Consider the following 23,273-nt stretch of genomic DNA (forward strand, 5'->3'; position numbering starts at 1 on the left):
ACGCTTTTCCACCAACTGGGAGACAGATTAATTGCTCTAGCTATCCAGTTTCCCTAAGTGGGTATGTGGGATTTTTTCCTTTGATGTAGCTGTTTTTACCATACCCCAGAACAGGAGGGATTTGCAGTTGTAGTCTCAAACAGCTGCAGAGCTGTGTGTCAACACATTGATGTCCTCTGTCCAGTTCTCACACAACATTATCTACATCACACATTGTCATAATGAACACAGAAGCTCAAATCATGGAGACCAAACTGCCCTCTTTCTGCTACAGGATTTTATCTTTTGTGACAGGAAGGTTGGCAGAACAGTAAGGAAATTTGAAAGTCACTGCTTTGTGCAGTGCAGTCTTACTTGACTAAGTAACATATTTTGGTATTCCAGCACAATCAACTGTTTTTTTTTCAGCCTAAACAGAAGTTTTTAAAAATACATTTAACAGGAAAATATTTAAGGTGATACCTTCAATGTCAGAGTATGTTATTATTGATACGATAATAAATAACAGGATGCCTTTTGGGTGCCTTACATTAGTAATGTCCAGATTAATTAATAATGTCTAGATGATATGCATGCAAATTTAAATATCTTAATTAGTCTATTTTATCTTCATTACAGAAATCTATTCTGTATTCACTCCATTATGTTTCCAATGTTTTTCACCTTCTTAGCTAATGGTTACTGCATAAAGGGAGGTGTCATCCCTTTCATTTATCTCCCTTGTTAAACAGCAGTACATGTATATGGGGGAGATTTAGGTTGGATATCAGGAGAAACTTCTTTACAGAAAGGGTTGTTAAGCACTTGAACAGGCTCCCCAGGGAGGTGGTTGAGTCTCTATCTCTGAATGTGTTTAAAAATTGCCTGCGGACATGGTTTAGTGGTGGGTCATTGTGAACAGAGTAATAGCGTTAGGACGAGGCTGGACTTGGTGATCTTTAAGACCTTTTCCAGCCTGAGTAATTGTGTGATTCTATAGGAGTCAGACATTTGACATTTATATATACTTCTTGTTTACTTAGGTGTATATGCGCTTGGATCAGCCTCAGACAGCTTTGAACCTTTTCAAACAAGGGTTAGATCGATTTCCTGGGGAAGTGACTCTTATTTGTGGAATTGCCAGAATCCATGAGGTATGCACCCATTATGCAATCCTTATTGTGGCCAATAAAAGAGCCAATATTTGAATATAACTTAACTGTGCTGATTTTCAGTATCACTAATGCACTACAGGTAACATTACACACAGATACCAAACTAATGTGAGGGGACCCTTGCAGGCTTATTTGTTTAAGTGTTTAATCACACTGGTGAGATCCTGCTTACCCTTAACACTTGGAAGCAAGACTGTGTTAAGTCAGGTGGTACAGATGTTGTCCATGTAGCTAGGTCTGGTTTAAATATGTTTTATTGTACTAAGACTTCTCCAATCACCAATAGCCCACTAGGATTAGACAGCAAAACAGTCCTCTGGTCAGTGTTGTCTTTATTAACACCGTGTGTCACTGTTAGTTTCTTGGACCAGTGAGAACTGTTGGAATGTGAATGTTCCTTAGTTTAGGAAGTACATGTTATTTTAAGTAGGATTAGTTTTTTAAATTTTTTCATTAGAGCTTGGTAACCATGTATTTATATTTTTAAATTATGTATTTTCATGTCAAACAATGGACTTAATTTTGTTTTTCACTGAAAGCTAGTAATGATGCTATTCCAGAAAAAATGTTTTAAACAAAGTCATGAATTAATTTTTTTTTGGGTCTACATTCATACTTGGCATTCTTTCCTGTTCTCATCATTCTCATCTAACCCCTAAGCCTTAATCCATTTTCATATTAAATCCTTTCTGTCCTTCAGCAAAGAAGAAAACAGTTACATAATTTTCGGAGGCTTTTCTATCTGAATTGTTGAACAGTTTTTAATATGGATATTATTTTGCAGAGCTTCAAATAACATTGCATAACTCTTTAAGGAATTATTAAAGAGCAGTGTATAGTTGACAAGATCTGTTTTTGCACTGACACCTGAGTGCAAGATTACAGCTTCATTAGCAAAGATTTGTACTGCAGCACCAGGCTGTTCTCAGCACATAGACTCACAAGTGGAATATATGCATCAGGCATTTTAATCAGGCCTTTTCTTCTCTGTCACTAATTTTTGCAAGTAGCAAGAATTTTTTCGTTTTAATAAAACATTATTTTAAAGGGACTGTTTTAGTACGATTTCCTTTAATCACAGGAAATAAATTTTTTCATAGCTAAATATGATGCTGAGGTTAAGTAGAAGCTTATTCTTTAATCGTGCTTAGAATACATTGTATCTGCAGCACACAGGTAGAAATTATTCCTATCTAAACACAAAAATGTGTTTTGATCTTTTAATTTATTTTCTTCTATATGGGATAGTCCCGTAGTAACTTGCACTCCGCTGCATCAGTATGACTTTGTTTACAGCAATGAGTTCCCATAATTCGTATTCCAATTAGCATACATCCAGGCATGTATTTTTATACAATATAGTTCTTTTAACTAGTACATCCTAGCTAGTACCAGTTTTGGTGATAAATCCATGATTCCTGTTTTCAGCAGTACATAATAATTCTTCATATGCAATTATATTATCATTTGCATTTAGAGGAGTTAATGAGTTGGCTTACAAAGCATTGAAAATGAGACAGTGACTTGGGAAATATTTCTACTGTATGTGATTGTACTGGGAAACCACCTGCACAATACTGTGCATTTTAAGGCATTGTGCAAAAAGTAGCAAATGCCTGTTGCACAGGCTGAGATCCTGGCCAATCTCTTTCTCTAAAAAATAAAAACCAAACAAATCTCCTTTTCTAGCTATGGCCTAGAGTTAATGACAGCTACAGCTAAAATGGATAAATTAGTATGTATTCTTCTCATGGATGTGTGTGTCACTTGTAAAGGTGCTAATTCGTGATGTTGATCCTAGAACTATCATACCTAAGTAATCTCAGTTAGGCATTGTACAGGGCATGGGTAAAGCACTCAGTAGACTGACGTTTTATTAAGTTTTATGATAAAACATGGTAATAAAAAAGTAGAATTAATCTGATTTTTTTTCCAAATGTATAGGAAATGAATGATATCTCCTCAGCTGCAGAGTACTATAAAGATGTCTTAAAACAAGACAATACTCATGTGGAAGCCATCGCATGCATTGGCAGTAACCATTTCTATTCAGACCAGCCTGAGATAGCTCTGCGGTTTTATAGGTATCTACACTTGTGGGGAGGGAAGGGGAACTAAATGTGTGGGAGGGTAAAATAAAGGGTTGGTTTTTGTAATGCTGATAGCAAAAAAAGAACATTGGAGATTGGCATGGAAGGATGAATGAGTATTTGAACAAATATCATCAAAAAATAAGCATACTAACATACCTTCTCATATTTGCACTCTCATAAAAAGCTTGTCATCATTACATGTGGAGAATGTAGAAGTGTCAACAAAGGTTATCAGTTATTATTTGATTAATAAAAAAGGAAATTATTTTTCACAGCATGGAACAATTTGAGAACACTGGACCTTGCTCTCAGCTTTAGTTGCATTCAGAAGGCATCTGGTCTTCCTATTTAGCCCTTTGAAAAAGAATAGTCTTTGAAAAACTCCATCTGAAATCACAAGCAGTTGTGACCACAAAATCTCTTACTGGAATGAGGGCCAGGGTTCCCCAGTGTTTTAGCATAGAAAGATAGTGTTAAATGAGGATGCTTGCTTTTTATTTCCATACAGCCAGAGTGCAAAGGAGCTAGACTCCTGTTCTTTAGGAGCAGATTAAGTCAATATAAGCACTATCATCATATTTCTGTTAGACCTGGACTCTTTTGTGCTTTAGGTTCAGAATTTCATTGTCATGCTGCAGACAGCAGCCCTCTTTTTCCCTGGCCATCTTAGAATTTCTATTTTGCCTATATATATAAATAAACAGAATTTTTATAAGAAATCTCAGTTCTAAAAGCCACATTAAACAACGTCAATTTTGTCAAAATCTGAGTTATGCTTCAAAATGTAAGATTAATGTAAATTCACATACTAGATGTGGTAGTACTTACGTGAGCATTGCTGAAGGACAGGAATCAAGGGAAAAATGGAAATATTTTCTTTCAATCTAGACGGCTCCTGCAGATGGGTGTGTATAATTGCCAGCTCTTTAACAATCTGGGCCTCTGTTGCTTCTATGCCCAGCAATACGATATGACACTGTCCTCATTCGAACGGGCTCTCTTCTTGGCTGAAAATGAAGCAGAGACAGCAGATGTGTGGTACAACCTGGGACATGTGGCTGTGGTATGAAAAATATTACTATCCTTTCTGAGCAAATACCATTTTGCAAAACCTGGAAAAAGAATAACTAGTAAGGAGTCATTGCCCTACTTTGAAGTTTGAAACCTGATAGTGGAAGAATAAAGGTACAGATTGAAGGTTTCCTTGCACTTCAGTAGAGAGGAAGAGCCAAAAGAAAAACTTCTGTACATCTTCACACAACATGGCTTATTCCTCCTAAAAGGTTCTCCCCCCATCTTTAACTTCCCTTTCTTTCTAAAAACACTGCAAAACATACCAGCCCTGTAAGGACTTTGCTGCAATACAAGATATGAGAAAAAAACCCTGAATCCAAGATATTTTTCTCTGAGATGTTTCTTGTATTACATGGAGCATTAGAACGATTCTGTTGTCATAAAAATGTGTATTCAGCAGCACATAGCAGACACTAAAGCACTATGTCATAGTTGGGAAGGCATTTTCTTCTGTCTTATTGGCAGCTATAGAAATCTTCTGTAATTGTGTGATAGTTTGCTACATTTCTACACTGATTTGCATTCATTGCCCATTTTTGCTGATGTTCTTTCAGAAGTCGTGTTAGATTTCTGTGTGCCCAAAAGTTACTGAATAAGCTTTTTGACAGCTTTCTAACATAAGTTGTCTTCAAATGCTGATTATGATTTAACTGCAGTTACAGAGAAATCTCAACTGTTCTCCTTGATTGTGCTGCAACTACTTGACTGTAGAATAAGCACATGAATGTCTACTAAAACATTGGATTTGAACTTGATGTGCCTATATTTTTCAGTACTTGTCACTTCTAATGTTTAATGTGTTGTACAAGTATTGGTTGTAAAATTAGAGCATTAAAGAGTAGTCAGCCAGTCAGTAGTAATAGTAGAAAGAAATTAATCTCCATTAATTTGCATCTTCTAAAAACTAGGCTTATATGTGATTTTTTTTTTCTCTCTGTGAAGACAGGCAAGATGACTTCCCTTCTGAAGACATCTCTGTCTTTCTAACCGTACTATAGATGGTAGCAGATCGTGTAGTCTCTACGTGACACTTCAGTCAAATAAAAGTTTAATTATATGAAGTGATTATCACTTGGAGCATGGAAGTTTGTGCTGGAGAGCAACAATTCTGTCTGAAGAAAGACTAAGCAGCAAATGAGAGCGTCTAGCAAAAAAGCACATATGGTTCTGATCAGTGTGTTTTTCTTGTAATTTGTCTTTCATCGTAGAAGTACATATGGGTGAAAAGATATTCCAGACAACAAAACAGATGCATGTTGTTTCCAATCTTTTCACAAATTAAAAATACAATCTTGCTTTTAGGGGATAGGAGATCTGAATCTGGCTTACCAATGTTTCAAGCTAACATTAGTCAACAATAACGACTATGCAGAAGCTTACAACAACTTGGCTGTTCTGGAAATGCAAAAAGGTCACATTGAACAGGTTGGTGTTGAATCTCAGTCTAAGCAGATGCTTCCTTTGGATCTTTTGTACTTAAGAAAATTTAGTTCTCCTGAGGCAGAGACATCACATGAATATCTAGCTTACATTTACAGAAAAACATAGATAACTTTTATGCATGTTTCAATGTAACCAGCATGTTGTCATGCCATCTTCCATTAAACTGCTCATTCTTAGGCATATGCGAATGGTTCATCAAAGACGAACAAGGTTTATAGTGGCTTGGCAGTTATTGAGATCTTTTTTCCAAATGGATACCCAAAACAAACCTGTCACTCTGTAATTATCACTTCAGTTGCCACTTCTACTATAGGTTCAGTTTACAAATGTACCTTAAAACTCTACTTCAGTTTTTAATATACTTCGGTTGGGTATCAGAAGACAGCAGTCAGACCAGCTCTTAGAAGATTTTTTCAACAAGGAGATTGCTTCAAATTTTTGTCCCAAAGCAGCAGGTGCATGGTGGTTTCTCTTACCTAATGTAAGTACACTGTGTTGAGTCAAACTTAGATGTATGATTGACATGCACAGTGGGTTAAACACATTCATTTTTTATACAAATGTAGGAAATTAAAATATGTTTGTTGGACAGTTTAAACTACTGTGGGCTTACTTTAATCCTTAAGGGAACAAGCCTGTTTTGATGGATTCATATATACATCGGACAGCTACCAGACAATATAAAGACTTGAAAATTCCTTTTTAAGAGTAAATTCTCAAAGCTAACTTTCTTCAAATAACCTAGCAATTACCATGGAAACACTGAAATGAACCTAGCACTAACTGTTTCGAGTGACAAAGTAACTTTGGGTTTAGTTTCATTTTCATAATCAGGAAATTTACAGACATGTAATTCCAAGGTGGAACCAGTTGTGGAGATTGTAGTTGCTATTAGCACTGCAGAGCGCTTCCAGTATAATAAATTCTTTGCTGTTTATTTTAGGGTTTAGTTTAAAAATTTCTCTTTTCTTCCAGTATCACATGTATAATCAAAAATCAGGACCCTAATGGCAATAAATTCATGCACCAAATAATAAAATAAAGCGAGGATAGTTTGCTTGTCTTGGATTTTATTTTACAGTTTTCTTTCATAATTACATTTGCATGTACCTAGGGTTGTCAGATTTAGGGAGTTTTAATAAGTCCTTAATCTCTGCCTTTCAACGATTTACAGATACTTTTGGTTTTAAACCAAGGGTTTTTTCCACCAAAGTTCTCAATTTTTTACTAAATGTATTCAGAAGTTGACGTTATTTTATATTTTATATTGGATTTACAGAATGAAAAAGCACACCCTGCAGTGTAAATTTTTGTTGGTTTTTAATGATACTTGTTTTGCTAGAAAGTTGTTAAAATTTTTGAGAGTCAGCACTGCCATTTTTATGATAAAAATAAAGTTTGCAGGGATGCTTAAGACAGTGATGTCAGAAGCAACAGATTTAATTCTTTTCAAATTGATATATTCTGTCTAGTGTTTAGAACTGAACTGCTTAACTGAGTAAGTTCCAACATGTCTTTTCTTACTCATTTTAATGCTATTAAACTGTATCGTGCTTAAAGGTACTATTGGTGGAACTCATACGTAGTTGAAGATGGCTTTTTTATTAGAGGACTAGTAAAGACACTTGAGACTATTTCTTTTAAGAATTTTGAAAATTGCATTAGGTTCTTACTATCCTACATCAGATTTCACTCTTTTTTTTTCTCTACATAGGCAAGAGTTTTGCTGCAGACTGCTTCATCTTTAGCACCTCATATATATGAGCCCCATTTCAATTTTGCAATACTCTCAGAGAAGGTAACACATTGTCCTATTCCTATAAAACTAAGCCTTGGTGGGGCAGTTGGGTTTTTATTGTTATTATTCAGGATTCCAAATAGGTAAGACAAAAGAATACAGAGTGCATAAACTCAAGGAAAACTAAAGTTACATTTTCATTTTAATACCCAGAAGCTTTGTGTGGAAAAGTAGTCATTCAAATGTTTGCTTTTGAGAAGTGAGGCCAACTAGCTATAAAGTAACTTCATAATTTTCCAGATGCACAGAAGATGAACAATCCATCTACACACTTTGCAGTCACTGCTTTTCTCAGAATGTGAATTGAAATAGTATCATATGATTTATCAGTAATTATAGAAAGAGTGTCATCATACATCCCATGATCTTGCTGATCTCAAAAGAAAAGTCTGCTCTTCGGCCTTACAACTTCTGAATTTTGTGCATTAGTAATTTCTTTCATGCACAGTGTTCCTCAGACACTGATTTAAAACTATGTCCAACATTCCTCTTAATAAAGAAAAACTTTTACAAGTCCTTATTTTTTTTACAAGAAAAGGTGCTCCTTTGATTGTGCCTACACCTTCAGGATTCTGTTTTGAGTCTGTTTTGTGTGGGCAGCCCAACTCCTACTGACACTGAAGCACATGCATCAGGGAAAAAGCAACCCCTTAATTTGTAAGCATATCCCCTCCATTGTGAAACATAAGATGGTTTTGAATACTTGCATTCTGCACTTACTGATTAAGGAGTAAATCCTAGTCTGCAACGTGGAGTCGTGGCTGTTACAGAGTCCTGTTGGTTGTAGGGTTTTGCCTGTATATAAAGTAGCACTTCTGCAGAGTTTAAAAATCAAATCTTCGATTTTTTTTATTCCTCTTCACTTCAAGCACTGGGCATGGTGTATCTTGTCCATTCTCCAAGAAGTCAGGGGGAACGGGAAATACTGTCTTGAAACATCCCTCCCATTAAAATAATATTTGTCTTTTTTTTCTAATCCCTTGATTTAAGGATGACATAACCTTGAGTTCAAAAGCCTCCATACTGACACTGTTTTGTTTGTTCACGCTCAGAACCACCTGTGTTTAAACATTTGTGAGCATCAGAAATCTAGGGAACAGACTACATGATGCAAATACTGCAGTACTTAGATTTGCAAAATTGTGTGTTTCTTACAGGTTGGAGATCTTCAGAGGAGTTACACAGCTGCTCAGAAGTCAATAGAAGCATTTCCAGGCCATGTTGATACACAACAGCTCCTCAAACAGTTAAAACAGCACTTTGCTATGCTCTGATAAGTGTATTTTCAATTATGTAAAACCAGTTAGCCTGAGCATGTCATATGCATCTTTTTGAAAATACTAGCTCAAGATAAACTCCACTTACTTCATTCCTGTGCAAAGCCTGCATTACATAGAGTAGCAGGAATGTTTTGGAAGCCCTGATTAATTTCTACAAGTTGAAAACATAGCTTATTGAAATGCATCTAAAACACATGTTGTAACTACATGTCTGAGAGATTACAGGAGTATCAGGATAGTGCTGGTATGAGAACCACATACAATAATGGTATGGTATATGAGCTAGTAAATCTCCCAGTAATATTAATGGTCATTTTAGAGGACTTTTTTCTGACTTTTCTGCAGAAAAAGTGTGTGACAATCTGTCAAGTAACACAGAATAAGAATACTTCCTAACTGGTTTTCAAACTTGGCTTTTTGTAATATACTTTCTTACAGAATGTTGAATTTTTAACTAAAATACCTAAAAAGAATTCAAAATACATATGTATTATGTAACACATTTATATATGTAAAGCAGAAATTCTTGTATTCTTTATTGTACTGTATGAATTAAATTCCATTTTGTATGGTTTCTCTCGTTTGTTATATAAGCTAAAATTACATATTTATTCTGAGATGGCACATCCTGAAAGAGGCCTTTAAAATCTTGTCATGTTTCTCTGATGTATTAAGGGATTACCTTGGCTTAGGGAGTAACTCTAATCATGTTTATGAATATTGTGTCTTTAACTGTTCTGTACTTCTCCACCCTCGTCTTTTTATGGCTGTTGTAGTTGGTGGGGGTAGATGCTGGGGAGCTTAGAGAAATGCACCCACAGGCTGCCCCACAGAGCAGTCTGTAGGTGACAGTAACAAACTTAAGTGGTGTCACATGTTGTGAAATGCAAAAGTAGTATTGGCTGAATAGATGCAGCATCTTTAATGGAAATTTTCTTTTTTTCCACATTGATCTTTATACTGTCAGGATTTTGTCACAAACTAACCAAAAGAGCACCTTAGTTATTAGTAAATTTAGTTACCTAAATAAGGTTTTACTTGCTGCTAAAAACGAAGAATCTAAAGGGAAATTCCATCATTTGATCGATTGTATTTATGTCTTTCCAATTGACAGTAGAAACGTAGAAAGCTGCCAGAAAATTTTTGTCTTAGCAGCTTAAACATAACTGTTGACAAGTTTTGAATGTCATATTATTAACTCAAAATATTTTTTAGATTGCATAGTAAATAAGATTATTTCTACATGACCCGGAACAGAAACTAGTAATGCAACTTCAGTTTCTAATTCAGTGTGGCAGCCTGATAGTTCCTCATAGGAACAATCCCACTTAGTGTGATAACTGCACAAGCTATGATCCAAATAACTCTTCTTTTTAGCAAATGGTACTTCTTAAAACACAGGTCTGCCATGATTATTCTTACAGAATTGGGGGATGTGTGGAGATCAAAAGGGGAGAAGCTCGTGTATGGTAAGAAAAGCTTTACAAAATAAGATGCTTGTGCAAATTAATTATTAAAATTAATCTTAATTTTATTTTTAATTATTAACCCCCCATACACAAAGATCTATATAAAGATTAAAGCCCTTTTAGCTTCCTAGAATGTGCAGCATCTGCAAGCTATTCCAAATTTATCTTAAGTGGTGTGTTTTGGTTGCTCCAAAAGACAGCAATTTGCTTTGTTGACCTTTCATGCCCCAGAGCCAGTGTGACAAGGTAGAACAGTGGGGGATTTTGTGACTAACACAGGTCCAAGTTAAATCAAATGTGGTAAGGAGAAGGGAACCACGGTGAAACAACAGATGAATAAGCAGGCTGTTTGTCGTGGAAGAGTCATTGTTTTTTGTTGTATGCAAGCTCCAATGAACAGATGAGTCTGCAGGCCCTGGGGCAAACAGCCTGTAGTGAACTGAGGACAATATAGCACAACACAGTGCTTCAAAATCTGTATTCATCTATGTGGATGGTGTGACCTTAATTTTACAAGCAGCATTTCCATACCATAGAAATCTTTTCTCCTCTAACCTGTAGCACAGCTCCAGCTATGCCCAGCCAACATTTTCAAGCCCCTTGGGAGCAGAAAATAAAATACGATTTGAAAACAACAAACATTTTTTTAACCTACAGGGGAGATGGTGTCTACAACAGTGCTCCCTGGAAGGAAGCTCAAAGCAAATACCTGGAAGATCTTGAAGTTTCTGTGTCCCTGCACAGAAGGCTGTTTATGGTTGTTACCACCAGTTCCAGTCAGTCCTTTGTTCAGCCTTCTTACTGGGTGTTTCGGATTGAGGAGGCCATTTCAAAATTGATAATGAAGGGTAAGATTATCAAGACATTCTTATTGTTTTACAAGATATTAAAGCCACAGCACCAGGCAAAAAAAATGTGTCTTAAATTAATCAGAATTTATAAGGGCTGTAGAAGGATCATTTGGGCTGCCAAAAGCACCCTCAGAGGTGGTTGGGCAGGGAAGGAACAATTTGCTACTAGATGCCAGTTCAGTCACTCTGAGACTTTTGATTAAGAGCCCATTTTGTTACTGCTGCTGCTGTGTTGCTGGGGCTGTTTTTCTTTGATTGCTTCCTAACTTTGTAGGCTAGAGGGAGAGATTTTTTTGGTCATTCAGACTGATCTCTGGTGTTTCACAGGCAAAACATTTTAAACCAGGAGCTCTTTTTAATGAACTCAGATTGTGCTTGGCTTGTGATTATCTGCCAGAGCAGCAGCAAGTTGGGGTACAAAAAAAGCCACAGCATCTTCCATGAATGATGTTGTATTTATTCACTCTCACTACCATATGTTTGTCTTCTTTCTGAGGGATGATTGCAAGCTAATTCATGTCTCGCAGCTTCACCTGCTTCCCAGCCAGTGAGTACTCATTATACCCCAGCAGCTGAACCATCAGTAGTATCTGCCACACCTGAGGGGGACCGTGGCCATTTTGCTTCCTTTAGATAATACCCACAGTAGCTGCCTTTGGTATTTGTCATGGTTATTTTTGAACAAATACACTGTTTCCCTACCACAGTGAGCATGAAACAGAGAGCTTATAAGAACCCTTGGTGCCAACCCACTTGACTGAACTAGGACGTGGTGGCTTACTTCAAACAGCAAGAAGCAGTTGCTGTGAAAACACAGTGGCAGGAATCATCTCTGCTTCTTCAGCAAAGACAGCTGGACAGGCTGCAGTGCAGGTCCCCAGATCAAGATAAGTTTGGGGGTAAAGCCATTTCTTAACAGGGAACTAAATAACCTGACTGAAAGGCTTTGTGAGGTCCCACCCTGTTCTTCATCTGCTCAGTACTGAAGTGCTGCTTATCTAAGTACTTAGATCTGCCCAAAGCCCTTGAGAGTGTTAATGAGGGCACAGTAAACATGAGTCCTTCCAGATACACCTAACACCCTCACCTACCCATCACCTGCACATCCCTTTTAGCAGAGAAAAAAAAACCAAAGAGGAATAGGAAGCCCTGAAGAGTTTATCAAAAGCAAATTGTGGTGAAGATCTCTGATTTACTGATTCATCCTGCTGCTGCACACAGGCTCCATCTGGCTGCTGCTACTGGCCTGTTCCCTCGTGGTAGCAGCAGCAGCTTCTGTGCTGGCCATCCCCTGGTGTGGGGCAGAGGGAGGACTCATGGAGAGGCACCCAGACAGGGATACCCCACAACCTGCATGAGCCCCGGAGACTGGCTTCAACTTGTACTTCAGCTCTTACAGCAATGGAGTAGTGTTTTTCACAGATCATACTGGTGTAAATAAAACAGGCTTTCCCAGCCTTGTGCCATGGCTGGTGAAGCCACAGTGTCCATTTTCTGTTCCACAGCTCTCGTGCCTCCTTATGTTGTGCCAGCCAAGGAGCATGGATTTGTCTGAGCTCATTACCAGGGTGATCCTGGTGAGTGCTTGGTGTCAGCCCAGAGAAGCTGAGTGTTTCTGCTCCTGAGGGCAGCAGAGGCTGAAGATGCTCAGCATTTTTTCTAATATTCTTAGCACATTCAACCTCAAAATAAATAGCACCTTTCACTATCCAACATTTCCTATCATCCCACAGCAGTGTGGAATATTTTCTCTATGACTTTGTCCTTTGTCCTCAAGAGGCAATGTTAACATGACTGAGGGTCAATGAGGATATGTGAACCTGAAAGAGCTGTCCTGACAAGTTATAGTGACACTTAAGCATGACTGTAAGAAGATTGGGTACCAATCGTATGTTGGAATCACACATTTTGTTGTAGTCATTAGAAAAGAAACCTGGAAAGGGGACCACTGTGTCTCAGCCCCAGCTGGCTTTCCCGTTTCCAGCACACTGTGCTTTTCCATGCCTCCATTTCCACATGTGTAAAATAAACCTAATGGAATTGTTGCTGCTATCATTACTATAAATGAAAGCATTTTGTGTCAGCCAACCTCCCCTTTTTCAATGCTTACACTTAGAGAGCACTAGGTTTTTTTGTATAATTAGTCCTGATGATGAGATGATGAGAGGCAGTGTGTGTAGGGGAGGTGGGGTGAGAGGGCTGAACTCTTAAGGATTTTGTCTTTGCTTTCCCTCAGTAACCCTCACAAGCACAGGGAGAACAAGAGCTGCGCAGGAAGCGGGAGCGCTGCGGGCGCACTGGGCTCACAGCACTTCTCTTGTACAAAGGCAGCATCTTCCCTCACCCCCCGTCACCTCCCATTAGTGTCAAGAAAGTTCACTAGCTGCAGCTTCTTGCAAGTGAAAAGCTAGTATGTTCGTGAGGTGAGAGAAGAAGACATTTTTTTTTTCTAAGACAATGCTAGCACCACAAATGGTAAGCTGGTTTTCAGAAAGCAGCATTTATTTTCAAATCATGCAGGAGGTCCTCATTTTATTTATTCAGAACCTGAATCAACAGCTGCCCAGACAAAGATATTTAGAGAAAGCAAACAAAAGGCTGTTTACCCTGGGCTCCAGATACAAATAGAGGAGAAAGAAGAAAATGTCAAATCTGCATAAACCCTGGATGGTTCCCTGATGGGTATAAAAATACCTCTTTCTAATACCATCTTGTAACTGCAAAGAATATGAGGTAACCTTTTGCTATTTTCAGCAAATATGCCCCTTTTAATGTCCTCTAATGTCATTCTTCACTCGGTAAAAGTGCAATCAAATCCCAATCTGTACATCATTCTGGTGTTCAGATCTCCATCCATTCAATTTATTCACAAAAACGTAAGTGTTTTCTTGTCATATCTTTATTACAAAATGTGGAACATACAGTCTGTTGTTCATCCTGAAATGTGTGATGTAGAATGGCAAAATAATTGCTGGTAGAGTCAGGAAACTCCAGACAAGTGATTAATAATGATGAATTCTGATAGAATAAATAAGATTGCTGCTCAGAAATGAGAAATGAAGATAAGAAAAAAGCATATTGCCCTAGAGACAAACTGCACTGCCTCAGGAACTTCTGCTTTCATAGGAATAGAAGATTTTGTCAAGGTACAAAATAGTTTTGTGTCAAATAAATTATTCATGTCACAGATTTCCTCTCTTCATGCACTTCACAAACACAGAGAGACAAGAAAGAGTCAGCTATTCATCAGATTATTAAGAATATCACAATGTTAATTAAATCTCATATAGTCCACTCCATGGACAGTTTTTGTAGCATATTTAATCCGTAAGTCAGTGGAAGGCCTCAGGACGAGCTAAGCAAATTCTTCCCATGAAAAAGATGGTGTTTTGAAGAAGGAAACCATGTATTTAAGGCAAGTAAAACTCATGGTCACAAAATACGCAAATCCTCATGAGAACTGGAGTTCACTCATCAGCAACTGGAGTCTTGACAGCCTTTCTACTGCTATCTGAACAGCCAATCACCTCTTTTTGCTATTTGGGTGTCACCTCCTGGAGGAAGGTTGACATTCATCGTGATCATCCTCTTCCTTGAAACTACCTTGACTCTTCACAGCCCAAGGCTGAAGGCAACTTCCACACATCTCTTGCCCAGCACAGGTACAAGCCTCTGGAACAGCTTAAATAAAAGCAAAACAAGAAGGAAACAACAATAATCTTTATTTTCAGAAATTTAAAATGGAAAAGGTTCTTCTTACCTTTCAAAAAAACCCACCACTTTTTGAGGAAGTGTTTTAAATGCAGAAATTCATTGTCTGTTTGAAATATAACTAGATAATAAACAGAGATTTAGGAGCAATGAAAAAAGGTACACATTTAAAGAACAGAACAAAAAATAGCATTCTCTGCCTCCAGGACCCTACTGCTACCGACTGCAGCTCGCTTCATCTGGGCAAGGGTGATAATGCAAGGAAATCTGTGGGTGTTATTTCACAGAAAGATTGCCACTGCCCAATAAGGAGCACAGGCACAGGATATCACATGTACTGTGCAGTTTGACTCAATTGCCAACAAGAAATAAAATCAGGCCAAAAGCTGGGGAAAGGACACATCTCCCCTTTGCAAACCCAAGCAGCACAGGAAAAAGGAGGGCTGGTCAGGCTCTCCTGGGTTTGCCAGGCTCAGGTTCTCTAACCATGCTCTCTCAAAAATGCTGCTTCCCATAGAATGTCTACAATGCAGTTTACAAAAGTGGAAGTAATCTGGGCTGCACAGTTGACTTCAGCTCTCATAAAATAGTTGCATTATGTGTAATGTTCATGCTATTGCCAGTGTGCCAGTTATGTCATTGCTTTTTTTTTTAATGTATCATGTTAGAAAATTATCAGGCATGGGATTTTAATTTTCTCATTGGGTTCAGCAGCAGGGGAAGGTTTTCCTCACCGCATGTCAGCAGATCAGACAAGTACTGCCCTGCTGCCCCCCATCAGCACGTGGCACAACAGCTTCAGTCCTGGCAGCTGCAGCTCCCCCATCCATGAGTTAAATTGGCATTTGTGTGTTGTGGCCCCTTTTTTCCTCTTCAGTGAAGCATTACAATTTTTTAGGCTTCAACAACAGTGACAGAAGCCCTCAGCACCCTGTCAAAGCATTGCACTGTTGAGATGTCTTTTTGGCAGCTCTAGGTTTCGAGATGATGAGTTGAAGAACCTGTATCCCACGGAGTTAGGGATGCTGGGTCAGTGGCTTGGTGGGCAAATCCAAAGCCCCCAGGTCAAATCCAGGACAGATATACAGTCTCAGCTCCAGGAGTTTAAAACCTGGAAAAACAGCTGAGATGCCTGCCCACCTTACTTACCTGGTGGAGTGCCCTTTGGGAAAAACTCCCTGGTGCTAGTCCAGGGAGTCTACATGACATTAAACACTTCACTTCTCGATGTTTCAGCTCTTTGCTCATAAAAACAACATGGCTTAGTTCCTTCACCTACATGGAATTGTGGAATTAATTATGAATGGCTTTGAGTTCATTATCTGAGAGGAGCTATAGAAGTGTGGCTGTTATTTTTAATAATGCATAAGTAATAATTTATTTAACATTTCTCTGTACTCCTCATCAGGTTCCTGAGCCTGACTGTACTGTCCTGCTCTTCCTCCAAGTTCTCTCATGAAAATTGGCAATAAGGTGCAGAGTTTTGTTTTGATTTGTTTTTTTATGATAATTTGTTTCTTATTTTAGGATAATGGGATATCGTGCCTCAGTCATGGGTGGGCATTGGGTAACTTCCTTAAGTTTACCTTTCCTCATTAAGATGCACTCACTAAAGGCATCCCTGGAACATGTGCTGCAGCATGCTGGTTGGTATTACTCTTTCTCCATTCAGACTGCTCAGACATAGGCACTGCAGACAACTGTAAGGGTTACTGAATTCTTTCACTTCTGTTTTCACAGAGCAATGAGACCATCTCTTCTTCCTCTGCTGTAGGTACAGATAGAAAAAAGGGGTATCAAGGGACCAACCCCCAACACCAGTTGAAAGGTAGCAAAATCACCCTGGCTCTGCACACCTGGTCCTCCCTGGCTGCAGATTCAAATCTCCCCCTCCATGATCCTGCACAGGCTGCAGCTCCACATCTGCCTGCTGTGATCCTTCATGGGCTGCAAATCCATGTCTGTCCCACTGTGGTCCTTCAGGGACTGCTCCCCTGTGCTCCTCCATGGGCTGCAGGGGGACAGCTGCCATCTCATCATGGGCTGTGGGGAAATCTCTGCTCAGAAACCTCCTCCTGCTCCTTCCTTACCGACCTTGGTGTCTTTGCTCTGCCATTGCTCTCAGCTCCTCCTCTCTGTTTTTTGTTAATTTTTACAGTTTCATTTTCCCTTTCTTGAATATGCTACTTGCAGAGGTGCATTCAGCTTCCCATAGCTGCTTGGCCTTGGGCAGAGGCAGGGCCAGAGTTGGAGCTGGGTGAGCTTCCAGCAGCTTCTCACAGGAGCCACCTCTGTGCCCCCCACCACTTCCAAAACACCACTGCACTAACCCAAGACACCAGAGCCATCCAAGCCAGGCTGCCTGCCACAACTTGTCTCCCACTCCAAGATGCTGCTCACCAGTGCAGTTGCTCTGGGGAGGAGGCAAATCAGGCACATGAGCTCACACAGTGATGGAGACCTCACTTGAGGCATCTGTGGGTCCTGCCACATGGACAACAGAGACTGGAACCAAAGGAGCAAAGCTCATGCCAAAGATGTGGGACACTGTATTTCTATAGAGAAGGAATCACTCAGGTTGAGGTCCTGCTAAAGAACTTTCTACTGAAATCCAGCTTCTGAATGCTCTCAGAGAAGTCTTGGTGATTACCAATGACATTATGCACCTAAACATATAACTAGCTAATTTCCCATGGAAATATGGTGGTATTGCCTATTGCTACTTAGCCAAGCCTTCTGCAGTCTTGCTATGCCTGATGCAACCTTTTTTAGAGTATACCATTCAAACTGCAACTATTTTCACTTAAATGACATGGACCTTGTAAAAGAATGGAAGGAATGGTGGTACATAGAGTAAAGACCTGGAACTGAGAAGGAAAGTTCAGGCTGATATAACAAGGTGGCAGAAGCTGAAAAGAAAACTGTTGTATTATAAATAAATTATGTAAAATGGTAACACTTTTGGAAATGTTTTCAGTGCAAGGTTTTGAAGATTATAAACTATTTAGAGCTAAACTGCAGGGGGAGAATGATGTGCTGAAAATAAGAAAAACAAAGCACTGATTAGAGTACTGAAATTTGCACTAGAGCTCACTGGAAAGTCCTTTTTAATTGTTTTCTATGTGGAAAAAAGCAATGGACAGTATCCTTCTCAGCTTTTGACTCGGGAGGGTTTTTTCTTCTGCTGCTTAGAATCAAGAAAGTGTCAACAGACAAGAGTGGAAGGTCTTAAGATCACTTACAGAATCACTGACAAAGATACCAGGATAAGGTGAGTTTTAATGAAAAAAAAAGTGTCAGTTAACAGGTTTTGTTTGCAAGGTTCACTCTGTTGCTTATGAACAGACTGAGTTGGGGAAACTGAACTGGGAACAGGCTGGAGTGATTTGCACAGGAATTTCAGGTAGGGCTAGGGAGTGCCTAATCAGCCCAGTCAGTGTGTTTACACTAGGATGGAAAGGTTCCCAGGTATTGAGGCTCATTACTCCAGTAGGCAAGATCAGAAAGTGCTGGATGCTATCAGCCTCCTGCCCTTGCTACTGAAACAAGAGCAGCTTTAGGCCCACTGCACTTGTAACTAAAGCAAGGGCAATATTGGCTGATGTTGATATTGCAGTGAACAGGAAAGTAGCCTGTTGCACCACCACAGGAAGGCATCATTTCTTTCGGTAAGAGTCCAGTTCATACACATGCATTTGCTCCTTCTATCTCCTCCCCACTCTCCCAAAATGCCTGCAAACACCCCTCTCTGCTCTTTTTTGCTCTTTACACTGACTTCTATGCAGCTAAGGGAGCACTATGCTGTGTTACTGCCAGGGGTGTAGCCTTTCACAGCTGGCTTCTGAGCAGCAACCCAGGACAAACAGTAGAAGAAAAAAACAAAAACAAAAAAACCACACATCAAAGAAGAGGAAAACCAGCCTAGAAAACAAATGCAGACAAGAAGAAAATGGCAGCTGGTGCCTTAAAAGTACTTTTCTCTCAGGTAAGTGTAATCAGAGCTGCAGCCCTGTGTTCCCTGGCAGTCTCCAGCCCCTGGTAACTAAACCCAGGTGTATAACCCTGCCATTGTTTCTGCCAGGGGATGGCAGAGAGCTAAACAAGGTCAAAAGTTCATGAGAGGCTGCAGCTCTTCTGACATGTGGAGGGGAGCATGTTTGGGCAGTGCACACACCAGTGCCGTCACTGGGAAGGTGAGGACAGTGTCAGGCTTAGTGCCAGCCTGGGCAGGAATGGGCTGAGCAGGAGCTGTGCCAGGAAGGGCAGAATTAGAGTGGGGTAGGGAGTTAGGGCTTGTGTGGGGAAAAGAGCTAGTAAGAGATGGGCAGACACGGAGAAAGGAGATGGAAAGGAAGGAAAGTAATCCTGACAGAGGAGCATCGCAGGCTGAGGTGACAAGAGACTGGTCTCACACTGGCAGATGTGTTTGGGAGGGCTGAACAGGAGACAGAAGGCCTGTTTGGTCTCCCAGGGCTGGGAAAAGGTCAGAAGCATGGACATCACCCTACCAACAATATTGTTTAAGTAATTACCATCTGTCTTCAATTATTTTGGAAAATAAGAAAGAGAGCATGATGCATGGAAGCAAAGGGGTTGCTAGGTGCTGTGCCATGAGGAGGGAAGCACCACTCTCTGCTGTATTTGTGTCCCACACCAAACAGTACCAGTTTAAATGCTAAGAAAAAACCCAGCAGCAAGTCCAGGCTGTCTGTGGCAAGCCTCAGGCTGTGACCTCCAGGAGGTATCCCCAGCTGTGCTGCCTGCAACAGCAGCAGCCAACGCTGTTCTGCAACCAGATGACTTTTGTACATAAAAACTTGAAAACAAAAGCTTTTTACACCAATGACCACAACGGTGGGATAAGATACATTTGGGAATGCATACTCCTTTTCTGTGAAGCAAATACAGTATTTTTTCTTCCATTCTTGCTTTTCATGCTCCCTTAACTCCAAGCAAATGCAGTATAAGCTAGAACTGCCAGCCCATGACACTGACTTCACCCTTTCTTTGTGCTTTAGGTTTCTCATAGGAAAGACTTACAGACAAATCAGTCTCCATTATGCTGGAATGAGTTTCAGTCTCATCTTTGTATTTTTCATTTCCTATGGTAATAAAGAAATCTTTAGTGATCAGCCTGATAGATCTATTACTGTTTCATGGCAGGCAGGCTCCATTAGTGCATAGCTGTCTTTGTCCTGGAAGAGCCCTTGACTCAGCTGAGACTGCTACTGACTGTGCTAAGTATGGACATGCATTAAGAGACAGTCCTTATCCCCAGGAGTCATCCATGTGGATAAAACATCTCAAAAAGGCAGGGAACAAGCAGATTCCTGAACACCAGGACTAGGCACACCTGATTTCACAAGGATATTATTTTTTGAGGTGACTGCCTTTTATATAGAAGAAGGTATAAATTCTGGACATTTATCAGTGATTGGAATATATAAAAAGACTTTATCACTTGAACCTCTGCTGTCTAACAAGGCATGAGATTCCCATCCCGACTCCTTCTCAATAAATGCACTTAAGAGTTGGCCTCCTGCACAGAATCACCTGTGCTTATGAGAACTGTGTAAACATCTTCTCCTTAAGATCATTACCTCTCTGCCAAATGTCACTGAAACTGGAATGCATACGAAGAGACATACAGATAGACAGCACAATATAGACAGCACAATCATGCCAAATGTCATGCCTACAGGAAAACAGTAACAAAACCAGAAAACAGAACAGAAAACAGGGTGGCAGGAAATATCACAAGGTTTCCTTCATTTTTGTTTGTTTATTTATTTTTCTTGACTGTTTGTTCACTTATTTACATCCCTCTGTGACATGATGTTGCATCACTTGTTTTTCTCTTAGTAGAAGCTGTCAGTCAAACATCTGAAAGGCAGGCCATCCAATCCAAAAAATGTCATTACAAAAAAAAACCCTCAAAAAACCCTGACATTTTATTGCATAATTATGAAAGTAGTCTTAGCAGATCAGGGCTCCAGAAATGGTACAAATCACTAATTGCATACTTGGTCATTGCTATGGGCTTCCCTTGCAGGGAAGATGTAGGCTGCTGCTGGAAGACAGAACCACTTGCATGATATATTTTGTAATTTATTACAAATACTTCATAACAAGCTGTCTAGCATTTAGTAGCAAAAGACAGTCACTTATGTACCATGTAGTATAATGCTTAAAAACAGATTTCTAGTTTGTATTATCACTAGATTTCACTTTAGGTGCTATATATTTCAGTTTTGAGATCAAGCTTGCTATTTAAATGATTCTCCAGCACCACAGTGAGGACCACTATACAAATGCTTAAAATAAGTTCAGGGATCTAGATGAAAGAAGAAAGAAAGGGCTTTGGCTAATTATAATGGCAGTTACCAGACCTGAGTCTCTGAGGCCAGAGTGCAAGCACAGGCTTTAGCACCTGCCAGCAATGCTGCACAGTGGCTCCAATGGCAAATTCAGCTGAGAGGATAAATGAGAAAAACTTTTTAAGAACCTTTGAGAAATCAGTTGTGAAACCCACAGAGACAGGAACATGTGTCTTGCACAGCAAGGAAAACCATCTGGGGTCTTGCAAACTTCTTTATAATCTCACACATGGTGAGATTTTGGGTAGACATACCACAGTGACTGCTCAGTAAATTTTATTGGCCATTATTAAATATCTAAGCCCTAAGAACATCTGCTTTCTGATATTTTTACACTAGGTGCCTTTCTTTTCATGTGACATTTTGGAGGCTTTTGGCACTCCAAAATCTTTCTTCCTATATCTTTGTAATAACCAGAGGGGCAGCCTTTAGTACACACAGAACCAATGATATTATAGTCTTAGCGATCTTTTGCATATCTCAGTTTCTATGCCTGTGAAACAGAACTAAAATATTTGTCTCTGTTTGGAGAGTTATTGTCTTAAAAGTGAAAGCAGTTGGAGATTCTTTGAGCAAGCCTTGCCGGCATGAAATTTTAAAGAAATGAAATGAAATAAACCGAATCCTTGGCTTTCTTTTGTCAACATGTCAAGTTTAAGCATGAAGCATGAGAGGCATTTTACCATACTTAATATAACAATGTGTTTATTAATTTATCCAGTGGGCTAGCTCATGTTCCCACTGAGGAATACACAATCCTTAGCTATTATTTAGAACCTTGCATCCACAGATGTCAAAATACATTACAAATGCTGCAGTGCCTTTTGTGAATGCAAAACCTTCATTAACATTGGTGGAAGAAGGATTAAGCCCAGTATGTTTCCTTGAAATACTTATTAAGAAATTACCTTGTTTGTTCCACCTCACTGTCTTTCAATTGTGTCATCTTAGCATTCACTGCTTACCCAGGGGCAGGGACTCATCCTGGCTTTGCAGGGGACAGCTCAGAGGCCAGCAGTCATCTTTGTCTGAGGACAGCGAGTGCTGGGGGAGTGAGCGAGTGGCTGGATGATGCTGCCCAGCTCCACCAAACACAGCCTGCAAAGCAAACAAAAGCACAGACGTAAATTAATCACACAATTGCATTAGTGCCCTCTGAACCAGCACACTCAGCTAGTCCTCCAGTGAACTCTGCTGTACTGAAAAGACCTTCGGCTGGATTATGCTTAACCAAAAGCATCGGCACTGAGTGCAGAGCAGGTACCCCACTCCTTCCCATGTGGACTCTTGTTAACGTAACCTGGCCACAAATCTTTTGCTGTGATGGATGCACCTGTGAATGCTTTGCCATGGAATAGTTCAGGTTGTATCTATCTTCTTTTAGATCAGTGTTCAACAGCTAAAAGGCAGCCCTGTGTTCAGGCTGCAAGGGCAGGTTAATGCTGAGCAGCTAACCCAGTGGCATGAACCCTCTCTCCCACAGCATTGCTGCTCTGCAGCTGAGTGCTGCTACTTCTGCTCAGCATGTGAAACTGCACCTTGTAGCCTCATGGTGTTAGGATGTTGGGAATTACCACAGGATAATTTTGCTGCTATCTTTCCCCTCCTCTAGATGGACATTTGGTCCATTTTCCCCAATGCATTCAAATCCCCATTTCAATGCAATTTTAGCTTAAATTAATATTGACCTAAGAAGGGTGGTTTATTTCTGTTTAATAGATAAACTGACAACTGGGGCAAGGAAACGTAACTCCAGTGGGACCAGCACAGTTGATTCTACTCATGACAGTCAATGTGGCCTTTGAAAGATCTTAAAGCAATTGGTGTAACTGGGCCTCTGAGGTCACAAGATCTTATTAACTTTGATTGGCAGGCAGGAAGGCAGAATGAAGAGGTCCTCGTGATTCAGTGTGTCAGTCTGACCTCTGTGTTTACCTCCTGTGCAAATTCATGCAGAACAAATTGTTGCTCAAACACTGCGTCTCCACCAGAGATGCAGAGATCTAGTGTCTCTGAGCTGTGT

The 23,273-nt window shown here is 39.7% G+C and overlaps 1 protein-coding gene across 2 annotated transcripts in view; it reads left to right on the forward strand.

The window, feature by feature from the left end:
- Positions 1–9,292, forward strand: part of TTC8 (tetratricopeptide repeat domain 8) — a 38,923-nt gene extending 29,631 nt beyond the window's left edge. The window contains exons 10-15 of one of the 2 annotated variants that reach the window (XM_030451950.1): positions 1,023–1,133; positions 3,099–3,238; positions 4,136–4,310; positions 5,624–5,746; positions 7,479–7,562; positions 8,720–9,292. In XM_030451950.1, the coding sequence (XP_030307810.1) occupies positions 1,023–1,133; positions 3,099–3,238; positions 4,136–4,310; positions 5,624–5,746; positions 7,479–7,562; positions 8,720–8,836 (750 nt within the window). In that variant the 3' untranslated portion in view covers positions 8,837–9,292. The remainder of the gene's footprint in view (positions 1–1,022; positions 1,134–3,098; positions 3,239–4,135; positions 4,311–5,623; positions 5,747–7,478; positions 7,563–8,719) is intronic. The other variant, XM_030451951.1, reaches the window with a different exon arrangement.
- The last annotated feature ends 13,981 nt before the right edge of the window (positions 9,293–23,273 follow it).

The sequence above is a fragment of the Calypte anna genome, chromosome 5A (genome assembly GCF_003957555.1).
Source record: "Calypte anna isolate BGI_N300 chromosome 5A, bCalAnn1_v1.p, whole genome shotgun sequence".
Lineage (NCBI taxonomy): Eukaryota > Metazoa > Chordata > Aves > Apodiformes > Trochilidae > Calypte > Calypte anna.